We start from the raw sequence: 26,683 nt of genomic DNA, 5'->3' as shown, positions 1-26,683 counted from the left end.
AATGCGATAAAAGTTTCCTAACAATGTTGTGATCCTTTTGCAAGCCATCAAACCTTTCTTTGCTGCAAGATTTTGACTATAAACTGCATCCATTAACTAAATTGCAGTTGACTAGACTCAAACTTTTAGTAACCCGAATCAAATCTTAATGCCCCTGCTGCATTTTACCAAGAATTCCCGAGAATAACCCTTTATTTATACCAGAATTAACCTTGAGGAAAATTTCACCCGTTTGCATAGACTAATATGTTCCAATTCATAACTGTATCCAAAATGATCAGTAATTTGTCTCATTTTATAATCTAGAGCAATTTATAAACATCATATATTCCGTTTACTAATACAAAATCAGCAGCAAGCTTTGGTCTACCTATCTAACACTGCATTGTCTAGTTCAGTTGTTTCAATTTATCGGCAAACCGTTGTAAACTTCTGGAAATACCCCATTATGAAGCAAAAGGCAAGCTAAAAAATACCGTAAACAACAAGTAATATTGTTATGAACATTTTAGACCCAACCCAGCAACCCAATTCAAGAAGCCCAGCAGGCCTGGTTTGTGTTTAAACCATGGATGATCGTATTATAAGCGAGAAAGAAACGAAACGGAGGATAACGGAGATGTTGAATGAATGTATGTGGCTTCTTCTCTCATCATCTGTAATTCTGATTTCCCATCCCCTTCTCTGGTTATTATCTGTCTTGTTTTACAGTGAGTTTCTTATTGTAATCATTCTGAGCTCAATGAAACTTATCATCTTCTACATGTAATTGTAATGTTCGTTTAGTTATGGAATATTGAATCACAATATTGGTGCTTTCATTGCTCCTTAGCACAGATGGCTATGGATGAAGATCTGCAATTAAGTCAATCGCTTAGCCTAATTGAACACCATGCTATGCATGAGGAGATCTACAATCAACTGGCTCAGTTTCCAATTCCACCTTTAGTTGGCTTCACGACTTACTAGATGATGTGTTATCTTCTCCGGAATTAGGTACGTGCGATCAGGCTCCACTTTTACCTCGATTCACCGGAGTGAATCCCGATAAATGGCTTGCTCATGTTGAACGGTTTTTTTAACGTATTTTAACATTCTGGACACCGATCTTTTTGCCTATATCTCCTATTAGTTCGATGAAGAAGCAGGCTCCTCGTTCTATCTGCGGCAACACCACTTTCCATCCCTCGCATGGTCAAAATTCACCGACTCCTTGGTGCACCAATTCTGTTCTCGGGCAAACACATAATTTGCCCTCAAGGTGTTCATTGAAATGTCTGATATTATTAACAACGAAATTTCCGATGAAGTTCATGCACCCACGAACCCTGTTCTGACCAAGTGTTTGATCAAAACTCAACAGCCTAATTCCACAGTTCCTACTTTGGTATACCCTAAACACACTATTGTTAAAAGTAGCTCTAGATCAACTTTGGTTGAGCAATTACCAGAAATGAAATTAGATTATGTTATTTCCACATCATATTTGAATCAGCTTAGTAGAAGGTTTGACGCTTTTTTGGTTCCTCAAGGCTTACCTGCTCCTCAATTGTATTTTTTGGTTCCTGATCCTAAACCACTAGACTTGATTTTGATCGGGTCTGTTTGTTAACACGACTTATTCTGCTCGTGTGATTAGTTTGTTTGACCTTATTGGACCGGCTTTGCGTGTGTCTCGTGTTTCATTTTTGGACCTTGTGCCTAGTGATTTTGCGCAACCCATGCTTAATGGTGCACACCTTACTAAGTTGTTTGTTTTGGATAAAGATCCAGCACCACCCAACCCGTATGCAACCCTTACTACATGTTTTATCCATAGTTATTAAATGCGACATGTGCACACAAGGCGAACTTGCCTGTCCTAGGCGGTAGGCGCAAAAAAGGCGTGGCCTGAGACAAAAAAAGCGCACTTAAATAAAAAAATTCACAAAAAAAATTTACAATGGCAAACGATACTTAATTCAAATACCAAAACAATTCAAAAGCATAATCATCAACCATAGTTTACAAAACCGTATGAAAATCCAAAAAAACCAAATCGTTCATACTCAAAAACAAAAAAATTCATAAAGTATATAAAAACGAAAGCCAAAAGATCTTCATCATTCCGATTCGTCATCAAGTTCAATTACATCTTCAGCTTCCTACACTTGCTCCTCATCTGAATCTTCATCAATTAAACTTCTTGAAGTAGAAGCCTTAGAAGTTGAAGGCTGTGAAGATCTCGGTGCCGTAACCTCGCCCGCTCCCCTTGCATCTCGAACTAGATTCCATGTCAAATTTCTATCATCATCGAACACCAAAAAATCATCCATATCCCTGTTACCCACTCATTGCTATAATTGATACCATTCATTGATATTGCATTGTAGAAAACATCCAAATCACGACAATTCTTGAGCATGTAGTTGTACTTAACGTACACAAGATCATGCAACTTTTGGTGTTCAAGCCGATTCCATTTCTTTGAATGAATCTGTTAAAAACAAAAAACATTAAATAATAATAATAATAACAATAATAATAATAATCAAACTATTTAAATAAATTAAAAAGGTTCGATCTTTTACATGCTCAAATGTGCTCCAATTCCTTTCACACCCCGATACACTACATGTTAGGCTTAACACCCTAATAGCTAATTGTTGCAAATTAGGGGTTCCTTTGGCATATAGTTTCCACCACTCAGCTGATACATATAAATATATAATGATATTCAACATGTATCATATATATAAATAAATAAATAGATAAAAGTAAGATAACTTATCTAGAGCAATTTTACCTTGTTGTCGTTTTGCAGCATTTAAACCGAAAACCCCTCTTGGTTAATCCACTGAATCAACTCGGCCATTATCAAATCTTGCTTAGCTTTGTTAGGGACAACCATATTGATGCAAGCATGCAAACCAAGTGATACTTCTTTATCATTCTAAATCTCCTCATTGTTGCAATAAAATTCCAGGTTGAAGTAGTAACTCGCCGCGTGCAATGGATGGTGAAGTTGACTGTTCCACCTTTTGTCAATTATCTTGGACACGATGAAGTAGTCATTGCTATTTTCTCCCAAAGCTGATGAAATTGCAAGTTTAGCCCTTTCTATGGCTTCATACACATAACACATAGCAGGTTTCTTCTCGTTGTCGACTAGTCGAAGCACTTTCACTAGAGGTCCCATCATTTTAAGAGTGAGAATGACATTGTTTCAGAAGTAGGAGTAAACAGAATGTCATTAGCTCTTACTCCTTTACGCTCTTTAGCCCATTTCCCATTCGTCCACTTCTCGCTGGCAAACATGTTTCTCAAAGCCGACTTTTGCTTTTGTAAACTTTGTAATGTGAGAAACGTTGTTGCAAACCTGGTCACTCTACATCTTGCTAATTCATTGTTTTTTGTAAATTCTCTCATCATATTCAGCACAAATGTATGGCTATAAATTTAACCAACAAGAAACACACCCTTTTCAATTGTTGCTTTCACCTTTTTAATCTTACCAATATCTTCTAGCATCAAATCCAAACACTGTGCCGCACAAGGTGTCCAAAACATAGATTTTTCCTTATCCATTAACATTTGGCCTATAATAATCGGATAAATATAATATCAATCATAAATATAGTTGACAGAAAATATATGTACACGAAAACTTTATACTAACCTGCTAACTTGAAGTTGCTACTGTTATCAGTTATGATTTGAACAACATTATCTTCACCAATTCTCTCGAAAAATCCGTCAAGAAGCTCGAAAACCTTTTCACCAGTCTGCATGTAAGAGGATGCGTCAACGGACTCCATAAATGCAGTTCCCTTCGAACTATTGACCAAAAAGTTTATCAAAGTTCTTTGCTTTCTATTTGCCCATCCATCTGACATAATAGAGCATCCATACTTTGACCACTCAGGTTTCTGCTCCTCAACCCACCGGTCCACCTTCTCTACCTCATTCTTTAGGAGAGGAACTCTTAATTCATGGTAACTCGGAGGCTTTAGATGTGGACCATAGTTCCCAACAGCAGCGATCATCTCTTTAAAACAATCCAAATTAGCTACATTGAAAGCAACTCCTGCTTGGTAGAAGAAGGCGACGATTTTTTGTATGGTTCTGCCTCGCATCTCTTTATCACAAGCATCATTATTGCTTGTTTGAAGCATTTTTCCTCTACGTGTGGACAAAAACCAAAATAAAAGAAATTATAGAAGTAAACAAATATTAAGAACATAGAAAACGTTACAAACTAAAGTGGATAATATTTACCTTTCATCACAAACATGTCAAGTGGTCCTTTGACATTAGACTTTTGTTTTTTTGCCATTTTGCTGATTACGATTTTGGGCCTCTTGTTGTTTTGACTGTTGGATATCTCAACTACATCATCTTCATCATCATCGTAATCAAATTCCATGTCACGTAAGCCCTCATTAGACTTCTTTGACTTCTGGCTTTCAATATATGCCTTTAACTCCTCTTTCACCTCTTTTGGACACTTGTCACATTCTTTAACATTTCTATCGCCCACAATATGATGCAACTTCGCTCTAAATATCCTTGCTTTGGTATCCTTGTGACAGAATTTGCACGTCACGGTGTTTTTGTCTTCAAGGTTTTTCAAGTAATTATACTTCCATCCCGGATCTTTTCTTGATTGTGATGATCCAACATCTCGTTGAGAAACCGTTGAACAGTTTGTCAGTTATAAAAACAAAACTAAAAATTTTTAACAACGTAGACTAAATTAACAAAAGAATATATTACAAACCTAATTTAATCGAAAACAAATGTTAAAACAAAACTGGATTTTACAAACCTCATAATGGAAAACAAATTTTTTTTAAAAAAACTAATTTTAAAATTTTACACATAACCTCATAATCAGGAATAAAAACAGAATATTAATAAGGTCATAATCTATAACAAAAAATTAAAACAAAACTGAACATTAATAATCTAATAATCTAAAACAAAAATTAAAACAAAACTGAATATTACCAATCTAATAATCTAAAACAAAACTTAAAACAAAATTGAATATTACTAATCTAATAATCTAAAACCAAAATTAAAACAAAGCTGCATATTAATAATCTAATAATCTAAAACAAAACTGAATATTAATAATCTAATAATCTAAAACAAAAACTAAAACAAAACTGAATATTAAGAAGCTCATAGTGTAAAACAGAAATTAAAACAAAACAGAATACTAACAACCGCGTAATCTAAAACAAAAAAAAAGAAAAAAAAATATGCTAACGTGTTTTCTTAAGCTTCTAGTCAGCTGCTGCTTGAAGCGATATAAAGTTTAATAAGTTAAAAGAAATTATATAGATAGAGTTTATCTGTTAATTTTGTTAATCCCAAAAATATTTGGTAAGTTGTTCAAATATTTATCATAGAAAATCAAACTAAATAAAAAATAATAATAATATATACTTGCCGCTCTTATTCTTGATTTGTCGACTGAGTCAACATAGTCGTGTTATGTCGCGTCGCCCATAAAACTCGCCTAGGCGCATGGGCGCAGCGCCTTCAATAACTATGGTTTTATCATGGTATATCCAAAACCAATAGCCATTATTACTGTTGTTTGTACAACCTAATGCAAACTTTTTAGTTTTACTATCATCATGGCGGGTCCTAGTTCACCTTTTAGTGCTGAATTGATTGACCTGGATTTGGGTTTTATTCCTAGGTCAGAAGTATTAAATGCAATACAATTGGTTCTTCATGCTATTCTAAATCGATGCAATACCTATTGCAACAAGGTGAAACTGGATTATCACGATACCATTAGTTGTTTAGTTCATTTCCCTGCCACTTATGGTTGTGTAGTGAGGAACTTTGGTTTTGACCCTGTTACAAATTTTGTTCATACGCCTTATTATAAGCGCATTATTAGAATGTTTGAACCTATTCGTGCGGCGTTGTTTGAGTTTAGTATTTTACTTTTGGAACCTACGCCTGCTGATCTTGCATAATTATGCACCTCCTGCTCATTTTGATACTGCAATAAAGATAGCGTCATAATCTAAGGGGTAATTGGTGAGATATGAAGGGTGTTACAGACCATTGGGTTACGACACATTTGACTACCAATACTACAGTGGACATAATACTGGCTAAAAATCTTAGTTCCAAATTACCTTATAGTATGGTGTTTCATCATTTGTACGTTAGATGGAAAACCAATGGAATTTTTTAGGTTGCCACTGATAGGCACATTAACATTCTACACGAGCTGGTATGAAGGTGGTTAATAGGACTAAAACTGATAACGTTCTGTTCAAGTTTCAAGTCGGGGACAAACGCCTCCATTGGAAAGGAGGGAAAACACCTACAATGTTAATGGGATGTCTTCGTGTTCTTTTTGCATACATAGGTGCGAGTACTGCATATGTGACTGAAATCAGGTCCGGGATTGTTCCACGACACATAATAAAACTCGTTTTCTATGCTTTAAAAACTGAAACCAAAAGAATATTAGAGCCTGTCTCAAACCACTTGTCTGGACTGGGTTTGCAATTGTTAAGGGAAATGATGAATTTGGATGTTTCACTTGTGATATTTTGTTTTGTGCAACAGAGAAGTGAAACCAGTAACGGAAGTGGATGACAAACTACTAGTTTGTTTGTGCATACACAATTACACTTTTGGTAGTGGCATGCATAAACTACGTCAACTTTTTGAGTGTGTAAGCGAGCCACTCATCCTCCTTTTACGTGCCACGTGGATAGCAACAGAACTAAAGTTACATACTGTTATATACGCGATAATTGGCGAATCTCATGTGTTCAGCCACAACTTTTGGAAGCTTTTACAACGGCAGGTAGCTGTCATTTTTATCAATTACTACATGCGAAATTTTTTTAGTGGCTACTCAAATGGGTCAGTTCAGATTTGGGACATCAAAGGGCATACAATGACTCTTATAACAGCTATTAAGGAACACCATAAGCCAATGCAATGCACTGAAGTAATGACAACCAAGGCTTCCATTCAACATCTTGCAACTGGTGATGAATTGATAATGGCAGTTACACATAACCGTAAATTGATGGTATTTCATTCTACTAGAGTGGTGAGGGATAATTTCAAGAACCAAAAATTCATGGTGCAAATTTTTCAAACAGTGGACTCATTATTAGATTTTATGAGCATTCCAACTTTTAATAATAATAATAATAATAAAACTCACACCAGGAGATGATCATTCAATGTGGTATTTTTGGAATTCGTACTTGGCCAACTACTCTACGACGAACTAGTCATGCTAGCAGTGTTGTTTACTCGATCGGAAATGATGCTGATGTAGATAAATCATATTTGAAAGGGAAGAAAAAATAAATTTTTTACACGATACAAGTTGGGTCACACAAGCCATGTGGGAACCGAGAGTGATTCTTCGAATTGATAGTGAATGTATGGTTCACGCCGCACTAACACATTTGCAGCCTTGTATGGACATAAGCCACTTGAACTTTTAGAAGCCCAGTTGTTGGAGCGGGCTAATGTTCTATTTCCAGCCCGAATGAGGGCAATGCATGTAGCTAAATTGCTTAACCGTCTCATTTTCTTCTTTACAACTTTACACCTTGAGGACAAGGTGGGAGTAATGTTATGAACATTTTGGGCCCAACCCAACAACCCAATTCAAGAAGCCCAGCAGGCTCGGTTAGTGATTATAAAACCATGGATGATCATAATATAAGCGAGAAAGAAATGAAACGGAGGATAACGAATATGTTGAATGAATGTATGTGGCTTATTCTCCCATCCCCGCTTTGTAATTCTGATTTCCCATCCCCTTCTTCGGTCATTATCTATCCTGTTTTACTTTGAGTTTCTTATTATAATCTTCCGAGTTCAATGAAACTTATCATCTTTTACATGTAATTGTAATGTTCGTTTAGTTGTGAAATATTGAATCACAACAATTACCTGAAATTAACCCTTTATGCCATATCTTCAATTTACTTTCTTAATCATTCTAATTCGATTTTTGCTAAAGTTAATCACATAAATCTGTGATAAACGGGTAAATTTGTATTACGTATAAAAATTTTCACACAAAAACGCATAAATTCACAATATTTAAAAATAAACGGGGGTTGACTAGGCCACGATACAAGCTTGGCATTGTTGGGTTTTTAGCCACAATAAGAATAAACAAAAAAGGCGAGCCCATTATAGGCATTCCCAAATTGTGATAACAGCGCCAGATGACGTAATAAATCATCCATTGAAATTTCTATCCACTCTAGGGTTTCCAATCATATTATCATTGCTTGCTGCTTTCAACATGAGTCTCACCCAATTCTCAATGGTAATCAGTCTCTCATACCCACAAATTAATCCATCTTTCTAATTCCTGTACTTTATAAAATTCAACTTATCCACATGTATATTTTTTTGCTATTAATCGACTACCGAATAATCAGAATTAACAGGGATTAATCGGATTTGAATTTATATGTAAATTTATATATATATATGCATGCCAAATTTTAAATTTGACTGATATGACCAAATAGCGATTAATCGTCGGGTGATTTTTACATTAGGTTTCTTATTTTGAACTAAAAATATCACATGATATTAATGGTTTTGGATATGCATTAGGTTTCTTATACTGTTTTTTTCTAATGTGTGTGTTATTTAATCAAGAAGTTAGATTGATTATTATATTTTTCAAGGTCGAGGAATTAGCATTTCTTGTAAAGGATAATCTTCCTTGCAAGCACCTTGTTCTCTCTATGGAAGACATGCTTGTTCGTTTCCTTCACACTCAAAAAAGGTCTCTTTTTTCTAATTCTTTTTTTTTTTTGTTCTTTCTAAAGAGGTTATTAAGTTGTTTTCACCATTTGTTTAAATTATCTGTGTTGCAGTTTAAATGAGGTTCTGGAACTGGAGCCAATGAACCCCTACAATCGCCTTCTTTTACACCGTCTCGCTGATATATTCGGGTATCTTCCTTCAATTTACCAATGTTTTTGATGTTTCATTGCTTGGCCTGTAAACGAACCGAACGAATATTTAAACGCACATGGTTCTTTTGTTCGTGTTCGTTTGTTAAGAAAATGAACGAGTTTATGTTCATTCGTTTAATATATAAACAAACTTTCGCCATATGGTTTCCCTGAATGTTTAGTTCGTTTGCAGGCCATTTCATTGCCATCTAATCTTAGCAATGCTTCCCTTTTTTGTATGCAAGATTTTGTCATGAATCTGTGGGTGAAGGAGATGATCGGCATCTCGTTTTAAAGCGTTGTGAGGACACATCAATGTCTGTCTAAAAGACTTTTACTTGAAACAGTAGCTCTTGAATTTGTTTATTTCATACATGTTTAATAAATAATTTTATCTTCAATTATTATGTTTATATTATTAGTTGGTTTTAAAGACCCTATTTTTTATAATCAGACCCTCCATTCTAGTTGCGGATTTGTTATGGGAAGATGACGGGTATCAGTCTCCATTTACGTCACAGCTTTTAACTCGCCAAGAGGATGGTTCAACTGGTATTGTTTTCCTTTCCTCTCAGTCGTGTATTATAGATTTTTATTTTTTGCAATATAGAGGAGCCCCTTGTGGGTTATATAATAGGTTTAGTTGGGCTGGTCGAAGGTTGATGTGCACCTTTTTGTTTTCTTATGAATACTAGTACTAGTAACCCAACACTTTTAATATAGTTATCAAGGGTGTGGGTCTTGTTCTCTTTGAAGCTATTAAAGCGCTTCATCCTATAAAGATGAATAAATTACACAAATCGTCGTGTATGTATGTATACCTAAGGTAATTTACAAAGAACGTTTTTTATTATTGTAACACATTATGTCATTTTCATTAACTATTCACTAACTACCGTTAACTTTTTACATTATGTCTAGTTGTGTCTTGTGGCATTTTGGTCTTTTGAACATTAACTTTAAGTCTCAAGTCTCCAGTTCCCATTCTTGCCCTAAAGTTGCAGATCCTACAAGGAACAGTGGTTGGGCGATTAATTCTCCGTTGTTTATTTGTTACTTTTGTTTGAAGTCTCAAAGTCTTCGTTGTTTTGTTTATTTGTTAGATTTGAGACTAGAGCTGATGAAACTAGAAATGCTAAGTAAGCTTAGATGCAAAAAAACATTGTATGTATGTGAAGGATCTATATTGTCCCTTTTACAAAGACTATCTGAATACAAACTTGACACTGATTCCAAGTTGTTTTGACTTCGTGTTTTCTAGAACCCATTTGAGAGAGAATGTAAAGAGGTGTAAGTTCTAATCGGTTAACCGAGCTGAAACTTGTTATTGACCGGTATACTAGAAACCGGTTTATAACGAAAATTAACCATCAGTTAGGGGTAAGATTTTCAAGCAAGGACCGATTTGAAACCAGTTAACTGAACGACAGTTTTTTTAATATCTTAATAACCGAACCGGTTAACCTATTATGGTGTAAGTGCGTGACATAAAACATTAGCGCTAGTTATTGAAAATGACGTTATGTGTTACAACTTTTCAAATAAAGGACGTTCTTTGTGTAAATTACTTAAAGGACAGAACATCAAATTTAGGTTTACTTAAAAGGAGAATTTCTGTAAGTTGCTTATAAAGATGATATGTGTAAGTTAATTCTAAAGTAGTAATAGTTTCTTTTTTGTTTCCATTTTATTAGGGACTGCAGTGGAACCAGTAACTGCTAGAGTTTCTCTGGAGGACAGAGAGGCCGCCTACCTGGCAGCTCGAAAGCGGATTTTCCCCACTGAAAACTATGACAAGGAATCACGGCCTCGAAATAATCCTGTTGTGGCCCAACGTATGATTGCACACGCGCTTGGTCAGAGAATTAAACAATCTAATGGAGTCAAACTGGTGTCCATTGGTCAAAAGTCAAATGGTCAACAGCAGCAGCCTTTGACTAGGAAGAACTTTGTTACCGAAGCATCAACTAATGTTGGTGCAAAAAAAGGGAATACTAATGTCCCTAACCACAAGCATGAGGAACATATCGGAGCCGCAAAAAGAATGTTTGCTAATGCCCTAAGAATGCATCCTTCAAAGACTAATAAATCTTAGATTTTATTCAAGGAGACATTTTGCAACTATATGGTTGAGCATACACTGCAAAGTTTTGAAGGAATCTATACCGACAGCAAATCACGCTTCAAGAAAACATAACATAGGTAGCATCAACATGGTGCTTGTTTATGTTGTGTTTCAAATATGGAGAAAGAAGATGAATCTCGTGACCTTTGTATATTGGTTATTTTGCCTCAGGTTTTTAATGTTAAGTATTTATTTCACCATTTGTAATTGGGTGTTTTTTGTGCTTATTGGTTCAGAATTTAAACAAGAAATAGGTGTTTATATATAAAGAGTCGTTAACCTATAAAAAAGACTTCATTGCAGTTTAGGTCAATGTGGTGAGACTCAAAACAAACTATAAAAAAGACTTCATTGCAGCACTGCAGGTACATCCTTAGCACATCATACCATTATCCTTCGTCGGCAACCACAACTGAATCAGATTCAACTGTGATCGCTCTGTAGTGACGGCAATGGAGAATAAGTTAGTGTGTTGTTAGGGTTTTGATTGTGTGAAGACGATAGCATAGAACGAAGTAAGATGCAGTGGCTGAATCCTTCAACCAGCGTCAACTTGGACGGAGTTGATACCTCCTCCATCCTCTCCGAAGCCACCTCTGCAGTCGCCAGAATCATCGAAAACCAGAAGCGGTACCATACTTAATTATCATCTTCTTTCTGCGCACAAACATTTTGTATGTTTGCTGCTATTATTCCATCCAGAGTGAATCAAATTACCTAATTTATTTATTAAGTAACATTTGTATATCTTCTGGTTCTAGGTTATCTGGAAGAAATAAATCTTCAATTTAAGAATGTTTGGCCTGCAATTGTAGAAACTATGAATGTTTTTATATGCAAATTGGTAATCATAACAAGTACAATGGTTCATTGTAGAAGAGTGATGGTTAAAAGAACATTCTCTTCCTAATGCAGCAATGAGACTATTTTGCCCACTCATCAGTAATGAGCTCATCAGTAATGAGCTAAGATGCCAATATATTTTTCAATTTATTGTATCTTCTCATGTCTGATTGAACAACTCTGGCCATCGATTGACCTATGGGTTTGAGTATTTGAACGAGTTAGACCTTAACGGAGATTACGAACAGATCACGGACCATCACTGAACAATTTAAGAGTAAAGAGTTGCCGGCAGAACTGAGCGAGGGTTTAAGAGGCACCTGCAACCGCCAGAAAAGCCCTAAAATGTTCAAATTTGAACTCAAAATCTGAATGGTGATGATAATGATGTTGGAGGGGGTAATAGTGGAGAGAGTATATAAGCTGGTGGTGGGTGGATTATGATTTGAATACACATAATCAAACATTTAGCAATAATCATTTTAGTCTAGTTGGTTGCGAGTGTTGTACTTGGTCTAGTTAGACCCGGGTTCGAAAGCCATGGATCACGGTTTTGTTATTATTTTTGAAGGGAAGTCGTTTAACATAACGAGGGCAAGGGTCCAAAAGGCATATATTTAAAAACCATATGGTTGTAAATTGCAAAGGTATTAGTGTCTGTTTACAGAAAAACTAACGTTGTGACTTCGCGTTGGACCCTATTGCAAATAAATAACAACCACAGAGTTACACCTACCTGCAAAAAATCCATCACAAGGTTGTAAGCTCATCTTTAGGTTTTACCACATAAACCAAAACTACAATTTAGTCGATAATAATAATAATAATAATAATAATAATAATAATAATAATATAAAAGAAACTCACTTATACATTGTGTACATGAAACATGGGGGTGTGAACATTTTTTAAGCTAGCTAGTGTTCTTTTTGTTTGTTATTTGTTAATTAATGTATGGACATTTTTAAAAGCTTTGCTTGAGCTTGGCTTTTACGGTATGAAATTAATACATAGAAGTTAAGTTCTAAAGAGCTTAAATTTGATGAGATCATCTTTTCATACAAGCTCAAGCTCATGTAAAGTACCTTAAACGATTATGTTAAATAATTGAAACGTTCAGGTATAGGATTTTAGTATTCACCATTTGAAATTGGGAGTTTTTTTTTGCGCATATGGTTGACTTTATACCATAAATAACTATTTATAGGTCGCAAAATATGAAAAAAGAAACTCATTATGCACATAGAAACTTTGTTGTACAATAAATGATAATTTATTTTTAATTAGGTTATCGACCCGTGTATGTCACATGTGAAAATATTGAAATTGTCTAATAAACACATGTAATTTAGATGACAATATAAGTTGTTATATGTTTTTTGGAACAACAACGTACTTCAAGTTGTAAATAATATTGGTATGAAAACAAATGATTGTGAAACATAAAGATAAACCAAAATAACATTCAAAGTACAATATTTAGAAATAATCAAAAGTTGAAAACGTAAAATCATAAGTTACTAAAGACTTTCTTATAAACCATATTTATTGTTTTATATGTACCTTCACTTTCATTGTCTAATATAAACATTTTAACACCGTCTCTACTTTTCACTCTTGATAAAGCTACATAAAGTTGTCCATGTGTAAATACCGGGTCTCTGAGATATATGTCAACTCTTGCCAGAGACTGGCTTTGACTTTGGTTAATGATCATTGCAAAACATATTGCAACTTGAAACTGTCTTATCTAAAGAGGTTAAACCACTACGAGTTATATAAGTGCAATAACCAATATTAGTACCTGAAGTAACTTTTACTTCAATAAAATACCTACCCAAATTAATTACTTGCAATCTAGTTCTGTTGCACAAATCGTTCTAGTCAACTATATTTAGTACTTGCAAATTAATTAAAAATGCCTACCCAAATTAATTACTTGCAAATTGTCTTCACTATATTTTTTTTACAAAAAAAAATCAAACTTGAAATAGTGACGGTGGTGGTAGCTCCGGCGCAAAAATGATGGTGGTGGCCATTAGGCGGGGTGGCTGTTGTTATGGGGGTGGCAGTGATAGCATTGGTAGTGATGGCGGTGGTAGGGTAGCGGCAGCAACAATGGTGGCGGCGGTTATGGTCAGGTAACAGTGGTAGGGCTGGTGGTAAGGTGGTGGTGGTGACAGCGAAGGTGGTGGTGACAATGATAGTCAGGTGGTGGGGGTGGCGATGGTAGTGGTGGTGGTTGTTGTTAGGTGGTGGTGGTTTTAAGAAAGTTGGGTGAGGAAGGAATGAAATGAAAAAAAGGGGGGGGGGGGTGAGAAGGAATGGTTTTCATGGAATGAGATTCCATGTGTAATCAATGATTTCATTGCATTGCTTAACCAAACACCCCTTTCTTCATTTCTACGTAATGAATCATTTCATTCCTCTGTTATTCCTGTAACCAAACACTACCTTAGTGTTTAATTTTAAGCATTTTGTGTTAATGCTCGGAATTTGTTTAATTTAATTGATAATATGACCAAAACTTTTTATTTTCATCAAAGACACGAACTTTGTGCTTTTACCCGACTAAAGACCAAAGTTGCTTATTTTACACGTTTAAATCTAACAAATATATTAAAGCAAACCCAATTTCATCCACATGGCATTTAACTAGGCATTTCACATAGGATGCCAAGTAGATGTCATGCCACTATTTTCTATTATATTATGATCCATTACCCGTTTGACGATTATAACCCGTGACCCATAAGGCTTTATAAAATTTTGAAAAGTAAATCATTGTGTGATATGGATTTCAAACCAAATGTTCTTATCAACTCCACTAAAGTGGCAATTGTATTTAATTTCCTGGCTTAACATATATAAATGTGATTTTTCTTTAAGTATAAAACCAAAATTATATTTAAATGTTAACATTTTCATAATTCACAATATCACATTGTCTTCTCATATCTCTTTAACACAACCATTTAAAAATGTTCGTTATTTCTCTTTTAATTTTAAAATATAATATGTTTTTATTTAATTTTCTTTTACAACAAAACCTTAGTCTTTGTATTTTAATTTTTAAATCTGTGACAACATTTTGTTATAAATATCGATAATATTTAATATAATAATATCGGTATGAATGTTTTATTTTAAAAAAATCAAACACCAAGATTTGGTTTTCAACTTAAAATTATAGTGCATAATATATTCATAACTTAATAAAAATAAGTCATAAATAAAAATTAGTGTATGAAATAATTGAATTTACTTATTACATCTAATAAGTTTTTATTTTTAGTATATTTTCTATCAAACAGGCTCTAACCTAGTTATATAATAGTGACTCTAACCTAGTTATACAATGGTTATGAACCTTTTCTTTTCTTTAAATAATAGCTACCAACTTTTACGTAAATAAAGAATTACTATTTGCCAAACTCGCTTAATTCACGAACTCACACTTGATCATTTTGTATTACCACATTTGCACATAAAACCCTCCAAATTTGTATACGAACCCAGATATTTGACTTCTCATTTATTCTCATTTCATCTATTTAACTTGGCTGTTTTGCACTATTAGAATAATCCGTTGGGTTTTCCCGTGGATCGTGCGACTCATTTATCTCGAACTCCAATTTATTTGTCTATGTGAGTTTCATAAACCCATTTTATTTCTACATATTTTGAGGTGTAGCATGTTTGCTTACAAGCGAGTCCTTGTTTATTACATTTTCCTCATTTTCACAAACGATTCGCAGTTATGTAGTTGCGTGTTTTAGTTCGAATTATGAGTTTTTGAGGCGTGATATGTGTTTACAGTTATATGGTGGTGGTTACTCATACTTGATGTATTCATTTTTAATATTGAACACACATTCATTCATTCTCAATAACATTGTTTGTTCTCAATAACGAACCTACGCGTTCGTTCTCAGTAATGGACACAAAATGACTTGTAAATTACATTTTTCCACATTACTGTAACATAAACTTTTGATTACTCATCAATATTTTTGTTGACAAAATATTTCCATACATGCTAAAGGTATTAATGAGTGATGCATATAAAAGGGTTGAAGACATTAAGTAGACCATTAGGATATATTTAAATTAAAGACTTCCATGTGTTTTATGATACTTGTTATTTCTATTTTCAAGACTAATGTTTACTTGTTGCAAATTAATAATAATAATAATATAATAATAATAATGATAATAATAATAATAATGATGATGATGATGATGATGATGATGATGATTATTGACGTTATTTAATAGTGTCATTGTGCCATGAACAATCGTATCGCACCAGGACGTTAATTCATCGTTGGTCAGAGTGTGGCAATCCCTAATCAAGATTTACCATGTCAACGTATTGCTTGTGAACTTATTAATTTTTGCCGACTTAATTTTATCCTTCTTAGTCTACTTATTTGTTTGGCTGATTATATATATATATATATATATATATATATATATATATAAAAGTTTTGTAATGATACTCATCCTCTCTCTATATATATATATATAATTTAAATGTCTATTTTATTTTGTTAATTGTCGGTGTTAAATTACCTATCTTGATGCTATCCTTTAAATTTTATCATATAAGACACAATTTATTATAGTAATGGGTTGGGATGGCACGTTTAGGCATAAGCTATACCTGGTTAGTAAAAATCAACCTAAACCAGTGAGGTATAGTATTTCTTATATGGTGTTGAGAAAATCTGCGTGTATCTATTGAGTTTTGACAAATTATGATTAATCAAATACCGATGTAACTAACAACTAATCAATTAAAACTAATGATTACCGTAAATGTTGCAAATAACTAATCAATTACAATAAATAATTGTTAAAACAAGTTTTGATGAATAATTAATGCCTTAATTTTCATCTAATACTTCGAATATGAATAAAAAAGAATAACACAATTCCACCAAAAAAATAAAATAATTTTTATGGTGTACTACATGTTGGTTTACTTGAGCATATAATCAGGGTTATGTTATCGAGTTATTGTGCATGTCACATATCCCATAGCCGTCAAAAAGCCTAAAAGAATTTCAAAAGTAATCCTAAATGTTAGTGCAAAAGGTCTAATGCTAGGTCTTGTATAGTTAAACGAGCTAAAATTGTTAGATGTGTACGTTTGTTAAGCGCGTATAAGTATTTTAACCAGTGCATAATACTTATACGGCGTATAAGACTTATACGACGTACAAGTCTTATACGCTAGGTGACTTATACGACCATAGGCTGGTGTGTATAAATATGCTTGATCTTGTCATATTTTGTAATTTTTGAAATCACTTGTTCTGACATTGTTATATGAATATAGTTGTGATAATTCCTTTGACTTGAGATGCGTTTAATTCCTTTGCTATTATGTTTCCGCTGTATAGCATAGTATAGTAAACGCAACATTTTCGGTCTGTATCGTATTGTATCTACACATACGCGATGACTTATTATGATCCGACAACCGGTCTTTCAAGTGGTATCAGAGCAATAGGCTCGTTTTTACTACTGAATTGAACACATCAACTCGTATCACGTCAAGAATCGATCTATTTCTCAATTCGTTAAAAGTTCGTTCCGGATTCGTTAAAGTCAAATCATGTCCAAAATCTCAGAAATTATTCGTTTTTTGTTTGTAGATCAAGTCTAGAAAGTTTCGTTGGTTTTCGAGTTCGATTACTTGCTTACACGTCAAAAATCGGTAAAAAAAAAACACGAAAAATTGTCTCATTCCAAAATCAAAATCTGATTATACCATAATGTTCGTTTTGATACTGGGAACATTTCAGGAAAATTCCGTGTGATTTCGAGCTCGTTTGATAGCTTAAACATTGAAAAACGTTAAATTTTTTTGGATGGTTGGACTTATACGACGTATAAGTGGGTTATAAGACTTTTACGTTGCCAAGGACTTGTACGTTGCCAAGAACTTATACATAGCTAATGACTTATACGCTCGAACTTATACGCTGGGAACACAAAATTTTGAAAAATTTCAAAATGAAATTTTCGAGTTTGTTTAATGTTGAAGATGCATTGAGAAGAAAAAGAAGAAAAGATTGAAAAAAGAATTTGATGATTTTTAGATGATGAATGGAGAATCGTTTGATCGTTTAATCAAAAGATATTGCAAGCTTGTGAGCGAAATGAAACATATCAGAACTGAGAGATGTGAGTTCGAATGCATTGAAAGGTTGGCCGATACACTCGTTGACACTTCACCTGAAGATTGAGGTATATTCATTATTTCAATACAATCAGACCCCAACACGTACAATATCGCAAAATTCATAGAGAAAATAAAGGATCGTGAATTGTCTTTCCATAAGAATAGTAAAGTTGATGTTTGTGAAAGTACGGAATAGTGTGCTCATGTAAAATCATGTGAAAAATGTGAGCTACTTTATAAAGAATGTTTAGAAAAAGATGTGGAGTATACATTGTTAAAAACTCACACAGACTATTTACTAAATGTTTAACACGATTCAGATCTAGAAGGTATTAATAATCAATCGTAGATTTAATATACCTTAATAGGATCTAGTTCATTGTTATACTCTTAATCAGTGTTAATATATATATATATATATATATATATATGTATGTATGTATTAATTGTATTATGTGTATTAAGTAATAGCTTAGATGAACGATTGATCGAGAGAACACTTGGACAGGGGTTCGTTATTTTATAATCAAAACTTAAATTAACAGGGGTAGGAACACCCCTATATATAGACGATGGAAACAATTCTTTACACATCCCGTAACGAATTGGTGTTCAGTTTGTTAACTTACAGACTCAATAAAAGAAACATAACGAATTTTTGATTCGTTATGCCCCATTCGTCAACATTCCATGACGAATGGGAACTGTCAGGCCCCTTGATTTAGGCTGGATCTTACTTAATCAGGTCATAACTCACACAGATTGATGTGTCGACAAGAGAGTTAATGACGGGTTGCTATATTTAGAAAAATATCCGTTTGTTAAAGGCGGAATCAATAACAAACATACGGTTGCTTAATTAATAATCAAAGGTAATCAATATACACAGGATTCACTCAAAAGATTTCCATCTATATAATTTTCATCATACAAACTGGATAATTGATTTAGGGTTTAAGGAATCCTAGGACAGCCGTCACACAATATTCTCTCTCAATAAATGTGTCTGTCTATCCTTATCCGTGAATATCGTGTCTCGTGTCTGTGTGTGGCGGCGTGCCCTAAACATTCTATTTACAGGCCTGCCAACCTAGGACAGCTGTCATTCCTTCTAGAAACCCTGAATACAACGTACATATTCAAATTATATATTCAAAATAAACTAAGTGTAAAACAAGTCTTCCGGGTAGGCTTTTCATAAATCTTCATTTTCCGAGTACGCTGTGTACTCTGCCATCCTTCAGGACTTGGTAACATAGAAGTATGCCCGGGACCAGTTTCCGGGTAGACTTTACTTGGAGAGTATTTTACCAAGTAAAATACTCACCGGGTAGACTTCAGTCTTCTTGGTTTTCTCAGACTTTTCCTGACAAATCCTTACGAGCAACCTTGTTCTTCCATGATCCATTTCAACTCTTTGCTATAAAATAACTTATTAGCAAAGTGTACTAGGGAGTACTATGTGACATCTGCCCGATCCGACCCGACCCAGGTACCCGTTTCTCTGACCCGATCTCTTTCTTTTATGATTTAGTATTTATTTATACTTATATTTTACTTTTAAAAATAATATATATTTCCTTCCCGCCTCTTTCTCTCTCTTTCTTTCCGCCGTCCCCTCCCTCTTCCTTCTCTCTTTCCGCCTTGTTTCCCTCTAACTCTTTGCTTGTCCTTTGGTTCTTCCCGCCTAAGGATGTCTGCAGCTCCACGCGCCAGACTCCTTTCATGGAAGCCTGCGTGAAGACATCTTGTTCCTGCGATGCGTGAAGAGAACTCTTCTCGCAGCGCGCTAAGAATGCATGTTCTTCCCGCAATGCGCTAAGAATGCATGTTCTTCCCGCAATGCGCTAAGAATGTATGTTCTTCCCGCGATGCGCTTAGAATTCTAGTTCTTCACGCAGCACGCTAAGGATTTGTGATTCTTCCCGCAGTGCGCTAAGGATTGTTGTGCCAGCCTTCGCGCTCGCGCACTCAGCCTTCCCGCGCTTAACCCTTGTATCTTCTGTTTATTCTAGCCGTTTGCTTTTGTAAATGTCTTTTCTTCTGAGCTGTTGACCTAATCTGCTTTGTCTGAAAAGTTGCTTTCGGCGCAGCATGCGCGCCAACCCCATTGGTTGACAGATAAAGTGACTGACATAATCTTTTGAGGATCTGCTTTTGCCATGCTTGACCAGTACTTTATCTGTCCTCTCCCATGCCTTTTTCTGAATCCTGTCAGCCTTTTCCTCTTTTTCCCTGCTACCATATCTTTTGATATCTTTACTTTTCAGAACTTTTTACTGTTGATATCTTTTCTTTTACTCTTGGAGATCTTTTCTAGGGTTTGTGTCCCCTAGGGTTTGCCTATATATAGTACTATTTTCTTAACACTTCACACACTACACTTATTCTCTTCCTCCCTTTTTGCTCTCTGCCGTTGTTCTTCAGCCGCCTCCCTCCTCTCTTGCCTCCGTCTTCCTCCCTGTTCTGCCCTGCTTTTCCGGTAATATATATATATAATAATTTACTTATTAATTATGCTAACTTATAATCAAGACTTAAAACAAATCATTAAAACAATAATCTTATTTATAGGTTAACTTGTGCTTGTTTAAAGTTGGTTCTTGCTTTATCTATCATCGCATCTTTATCAAGTGAGTAATCTCGTACCTAATCCCTTTTTATTTTAATGTTTTGGGATGTTCATGTGTTCATACAAACTTAGAGTCTTAAACTGTTTATGAACTTTAGTCGCGCAGTATCCCATGTGTTGAGGACGTAGACTTGGCTGTTTATTTGTATGTGTGGATCATTAACCGTCTTGTCGGTCTATTCCGCAGTTTTCATGGTACCATTAGATGAACACGGGAGAACTATCGTTTATGATTTTCTCTTTTGTTACACTTGCACAGTTAGTCTTGTTTGTGAGCTCAATTGTGAGCACTGGCAGTCTTGTCTCTTAGAGTTGGTCCCGATCAGATTACACCCTTGTTGAAAACCAGACATACACATGTTGCGCGCAGATTTATGGTTATCTATGTATTGTATTAAACTTGATTTCTCACCAACACGCAAGTGTTTGACGTTTATTTTAACACATGTTCAGGTTTGCAGTAGCTGTTTTGGAGCTTGTGGACACATAGGAAGTTTTCTTTATTTTGGACCTAGATTAAAATGTATCAAGACAAGTTATTGCTGTTTTATTATTATGATTTATAATATATTGATTTATGATGATTTATATTATTTGTGTTTACCCTGCGCGTGCGCGAATGAATGTATTTATTAAATATTGACACCCAATAGTGTCACGAGTAATGAAACAATATGTGGCGCCCCGATGTATAATCCGCCTTTGGTCGGGGTGTTACAGATTGGTATCAGAGCTCGTTGACTTTAGGATAGGTGGTTAGACGTAACGGCCTAGAATACCTAAGAGTCCCTTCTCGCGCATGAGAGAAATCTCATGTTTGCGCGCTTATTGTTAATTACTCGTTATTTATGAATATGCTCGCGCTTGCGTAGTATATGATTTTATGTTTTATTTCGCGATATTTCGATTTTTGCTGAATTTCGATTTTTATTGATTTTTCTTGCCTATTCGTTTGTTGGGATTTGAAGATCCGAAAAGTCATGGTGATACATGAATAGTTGATTTTCAATTTCCATTTACGATTATGTTCTGAGGTTGGAGACTTGAAAAGTCATGGTGATACATGAATTGTCAACCTCCAATACTCATTTTCTTGTATATTTTATATTGAAGATTGGAAAGTCATGGTGATACATGAATCGTCAATCTCCAATACTCGTTTACTCGTATATTTTAAATTGGGAATTCGGAAAGTCATGGTGATACATGAATTGTCGATTTCTGATTCGAATTTGTTACCTTTATTAAGTCTGCATTTAAAGTCATTTAATCTACTTTAACATTTGATAGTATCTAACCCTGCGAAACCAAGCTTTATGAGATTATACTTTGCGCTAAGACATTAACCAAAATTAAAACTTTTATAGAATGCCTCCTCTATCTCGCCGATTTCAGAGAAGAGAAGCCTCGCGCATGCGTAGACAGCAACGTTCCCAGGAAATGGCCGCCGCAATAGCCCAAGCTTTGAGCCAAAACAATACCAACACCTCTGGTTACAACATTAAGTCCTTTAACGCGGGTAACCCTCCAAAGTTCACAGGTCTTGAAGGAGCCACCGTGATGCTCCAATGGCTCGAAAAGATTGAAAACACTTTCCTCCATACCCAATGCCCCTCAGACAGACGAACCCTATATGCTTCCAGTGTCCTGGAATCCAGAGCGCTTACGTGGTGGAATGGAGTAGCTCATGCGCGTGGCGCAGAAGCTGCTTCCAGCATGCTCTGGGAGGAATTTAAGGAAATTCTTACGCGAGAATTCTGCCCTCCCAACGAAGTTAAGCGCCTGGAGGAGGAATTTTGGAATCTTAAGCAGTACAGCGGTGAAGCGCGCGAGTACGCGACGCGCTTCCACGAGCTAAGCTTACTGGTCCCTCACCTTGTTACCCCTTCCCGCCGAGCCATAGAGAAATTCCTTGGGGGTCTCCCCATGGAAATTCAAGATTCTGTATGGGCCAGAAACCCAGTTACCCTCTCTGACGCCATCGAGTTGGCCGCTGTGCTCAGCGACAACCATGTCAGAGCAGGAACCCTGTTCCTGCGGGGAACAGAAAAGACCAAACTCACCAAGACTGTCCCTGAACCAACAGAAACCAAACCTGAACCCTCAAACCGTAACAACCTCAAGCGCAGGCGCAAGGCCTATGCGCTTACCAACCCGCCCATTGTCCAGCAACCCATTTATCAACCCCCAGTTTACGCGCCTAACCCTCTGTCAGCCTACCCAACTCCCCCTATAGTCCACAACTATGCCTTAACCAATCCAGCACTCCCTGCCCCGCCAACTAAGAAACCTTACACAGGAAACCACCCCTTTTGCCCAACCTGTAGATTTCACCACCCAACCCAAACCCCGTGTCGACTTTGTAACCGATGTGGCCGTACTGGTCACACTGCCGAGAACTGTAGAGTCCCTCCCGCCAACCCAATTGCGCCAACACCACCAGTCTACCCGCAGAACCCACAACCAACCTACCAAAACCCACGACCCAGATCGTGCTTTAACTGCGGTGATCCCAGTCATTTCCGGAACGCGTGCCCGAGACTACAAGTGCAAATCACACAAGCGAATCCGGTGAACCAGATTTCGAACCAAGTGACGCGTGGCCGAGCTTTTAACATAACCGCGCACCAAGCGCAAGCGAATAATGACGTAGTTAATGGTACATTTTTGCTTAACGGATTTTATGCTTCTGTACTTTTTGATACTGGCGCCGATCGAAGTTTTATCTCTCGCGCCTTCGAGCAGAAGCTTGCGCGACCGCGCAACGATTTAAAAGAAGATTTTTCAGTTGAATTGGCTAACGGTGAAACTGTTTTAATAAACTCGGTGATTAAAGATTGTACGCTTAACCTTAACGAAAACGATTTTCTGATTGACCTCATCCCTATGCCTCTTGGAAGCTTTGATGTTATTATTGGTATGGACTGGCTCTCAAAGAATCGCGCCGAAGTTATTTGCGCCAAGAAGTTGATTCGCATTCCTCGAGAAAATGGTGATCTTCACATCTACGGCGAGAAACCCTCCCGCGGTCTTAAGCTTATGTCTTGCGCCGAAGCCCAAAGACTCATGCGGAAGAAGTGTGTTGCCTTCTTAGCCCATGTGGTTAAACCTGCTGAAGAGAAGAAGCTTCGCGATATCCCTGTCGTGCGTGATTTCCCTGAAGTTTTTCCTGATGATCTTCCTGGTATCCCTCCCGCTCGTGAAGTCGAGTTCCGTATTGATCTTGTCCCTGGTGCTTCCCCCGTAGCTAAATCTCCTTATCGTCTTGCACCCGCTGAGATGCAAGAATTGGCCAGCCAACTTCAAGAGTTGACTGCTAAAGGATTCATTCGCCCTAGCTCTTCGCCCTGGGGTGCTCCGGTGTTGTTCGTTAAAAAGAAAGATGGATCGTTTCGCATGTGTATTGATTACCGCGAGTTGAACAAACTCACCATTAAAAACCGGTATCCCTTACCGCGTATTGACGACCTCTTTGATCAACTCCAAGGTGCCTCTTGTTTCTCGAAGATTGATCTCCGCTCTGGTTATCACCAGTTGCGCATCCGCGATGAAGATGTTCCGAAGACTGCTTTTCGAACTCGTTATGGCCATTTTGAATTCTTGGTCATGTCCTTCGGTTTAACCAACGCACCCGCCGTTTTCATGGATCTAATGAATCGGGTGTGTAGGCCTTTCTTGGACCGTTTTGTGATTGTGTTTATCGATGATGTTCTGGTGTATTCTAAGACCAAGGCCGAGCACGAGCAACATCTCCGATTGGTATTGCAAAAGCTTAGAGCTGAGCAACTCTATGCTAAGCTTTCCAAGTGTGAATTTTGGTCTGATGAAGTACAGTTTCTTGGCCATGTTGTAAACAAGATGGGTATTCATGTTGACCCATCCAAGATTGAAGCAATCAAGAACTGGATTACGCCATCCTCTCCTTCTGAGATCCGTTCCTTTCTGGGCTTAGCTGGTTACTACCGGCGATTTATTTCGAACTTCTCAAAGATCGCTTTGCCTTTAACAGCTCTAACGCACAAAGGTAAACCATATATTTGGGGCTCGAAGCAAGAAGAAGCCTTTCTAACGCTCAAGCGTTTGTTGTGTGAAGCTCCTGTTCTTGCGCTACCTGAGGGTAATGATGATTTTGTCGTGTATTGCGATGCATCCAACCAAGGTCTCGGCTGTGTTCTTATGCAACGAGGCAAGGTTATCGCTTACGCATCAAGGCAACTTAAGGTTCATGAAAAGAATTATACAACTCACGACCTCGAACTTGGTGCAGTTGTTTTTGCCTTGAAGATCTGGAGACACTACCTTTATGGTACTAAGTGTATCCTCTACACTGACCATAAAAGCCTTCAGCATATCTTTGATCAGAAGGAACTTAACATGAGACAACGCCGATGGAACGAACTCATCAGCGATTACGATTGTGAGATCCGGTATCATCCTGGTAAGGCTAATGTGGTAGCCGACGCGCTCAGCCGAAAACCCTGCCAACTTAACTGTATCTTGCCGCGCACCCAGCTTCACTTCGCGCCGATTCAAAGCAACCTTGAATCGCGTATTCGTGACGCGCAGCGCGCATCCATCAGTAATGGTAACCTTCGCGCCGAGTTAGCGTGTGGCGCGGAAGCTCTCTTTGTCCCTAATCTGAGTGGAATTCTCTGCTATCTCAATCGCATCTGGATTCCCTTTGATGAGAATCTTCGCGCTGATATCCTGAGTGAAGCGCACAAATCTCGATATTCTATTCATCCCGGCGCTGATAAGATGTACAAGGATTTGCGCATAACTTATTGGTGGCCTGGTATGAAAAAGGATATTGCTGTGTTCGTAGCTAAATGTCTGACTTGTTCTAAAGTGAAAGCTGAACACCAACGCCCATCTGGTTTGCTCGAACAACCAGAAATTCCTACGTGGAAATGAGAATGTGTAGCGATGGACTTTATTACCAAGTTACCTTTGACAGCAAGCAAACATGATAGCATTTGGGTAATAGTGGATCGATTGACTAAGTCTGCTCACTTTCTGCCCATTCGTGAAAACTACCATGTTGAGCAACTCGCGCAGCTTTATGTCAAGGAAATTGTCTGCCGCCATGGTACTCCTTTGAGCATCATATCCGATCGCGATGGCCGTTTTATATCTCGCTTTTGGAAATCTCTCCAATTTGCGCTAGGAACTCGCTTGGACATGAGTACGGCATATCATCCTCAGACTGACGGTCAGTCTGAGCGAACTATTCAAACTCTTGAGGATATGCTCCGATCTTGTGTTCTTGATTTTGGAGGTAATTGGGATTCGCACCTGCCTTTGATCGAGTTCTCTTATAATAACAGCTATCATTCCAGTATTGGTATGGCCCCATTTGAAGCACTTTACGGTCGTAAGTGCCGCTCCCCGATTTGTTGGAGCGAAGTGGGTGAAACTCAAATCACAGGACCCGAACTTGTTCAAGAGACAACCGATAAAATCGCCAAGATCCGTGATCATCTGCTGACTGCCAGGAGCCGACAGAAGAGTTACTCAGATCGTAGGCGAAAGCCTCTCGAATTTCAAGTTGGTGATCTTGTTCTCCTCAAAGTGTCGCCTTGGAAGGGTGTTGTCCGCTTTGGGAAGAAAGGTAAGCTTGCTCCTCGTTATGTTGGACCATTCAAGATTCTCGCGCGTGTGGGAAAAGTTGCCTACAGACTTGACCTGCCGCCCGCGCTCAGTAATGTGCATCCAACGTTCCATGTATCCAATCTCAAGAAGTGTTTAGCTGACGAGAACCTTCACATTCCACTTGATGAAGTTCAAGTTGATGAAACTATGCATTTCGTTGAGAGGCCTGTTGAGATTATGGATCGCGAGGTTAAGCAAACCAAGCGCAGTCGTATCCCTATCGTGAAAGTTCGCTGGGAGTCCAAGCGCGGAGCCGAGTTTACATGGGAAAG

At 36.9% G+C, this 26,683-nt stretch overlaps 2 protein-coding genes across 2 annotated transcripts; one reads left to right on the top strand and one right to left on the bottom strand.

Moving 5' to 3' along the window:
* Positions 1 to 3,438: 3,438 nt before the first annotated feature.
* LOC143623060 (uncharacterized) lies at positions 3,439 to 5,575 on the bottom strand. The gene is made up of 4 exons (XM_077094053.1): positions 5,566 to 5,575; positions 4,272 to 4,662; positions 3,659 to 4,161; positions 3,439 to 3,578 (listed from the first exon to the last, which is right to left on the bottom strand). Exons 1-4 carry the CDS (start codon positions 5,573 to 5,575, stop codon positions 3,439 to 3,441), a joined length of 1,044 nt encoding a protein of 347 aa, XP_076950168.1.
* Positions 5,576 to 8,220: 2,645 nt separating this feature from the next.
* LOC143623072 (uncharacterized) lies at positions 8,221 to 11,411 on the top strand. The gene is made up of 6 exons (XM_077094059.1): positions 8,221 to 8,323; positions 8,694 to 8,794; positions 8,886 to 8,963; positions 9,212 to 9,283; positions 9,421 to 9,518; positions 10,661 to 11,411. The coding sequence occupies exons 1-6, from the start codon at positions 8,300 to 8,302 to the stop codon at positions 11,059 to 11,061; spliced, it is 774 nt and encodes a 257-aa protein (XP_076950174.1). The 5' UTR covers positions 8,221 to 8,299; the 3' UTR covers positions 11,062 to 11,411.
* The last annotated feature ends 15,272 nt before the right edge of the window (positions 11,412 to 26,683 follow it).

The sequence above is a fragment of the Bidens hawaiensis genome, unplaced genomic scaffold (assembly GCF_021521415.1).
Source record: "Bidens hawaiensis isolate Kalapana, Puna unplaced genomic scaffold, B.hawaiensis_p1.1 tig00003270_1, whole genome shotgun sequence".
Taxonomy (NCBI): Eukaryota; Viridiplantae; Streptophyta; class Magnoliopsida; order Asterales; family Asteraceae; genus Bidens; species Bidens hawaiensis.
This window is presented reverse-complemented; position numbering and strand designations above follow the sequence as displayed.

Excerpts from the sequence above, each read along its gene's own strand:
- LOC143623060 (XM_077094053.1), bottom strand. Across the intron at positions 4,162-4,271 it reads GTCAAAGGACCACTTGACAT|AGGAAAAATGCTTCAAACAA; the intron begins GTTTGTGATGAA and ends GTCCACACGTAG. Across the intron at positions 3,579-3,658 it reads TAGCAACTTCAAGTTAGCAG|GCCAAATGTTAATGGATAAG; the intron begins GTTAGTATAAAG and ends CGATTATTATAG.
- LOC143623072 (XM_077094059.1), top strand. The coding sequence starts at position 8,300 with ATGAGTCTCACCCAATTCTCAATG. Across the intron at positions 9,284-9,420 it reads CGTTGTGAGGACACATCAAT|ACCCTCCATTCTAGTTGCGG; the intron begins GTCTGTCTAAAA and ends TTTTATAATCAG. Across the intron at positions 9,519-10,660 it reads CCAAGAGGATGGTTCAACTG|GGACTGCAGTGGAACCAGTA; the intron begins GTATTGTTTTCC and ends CCATTTTATTAG.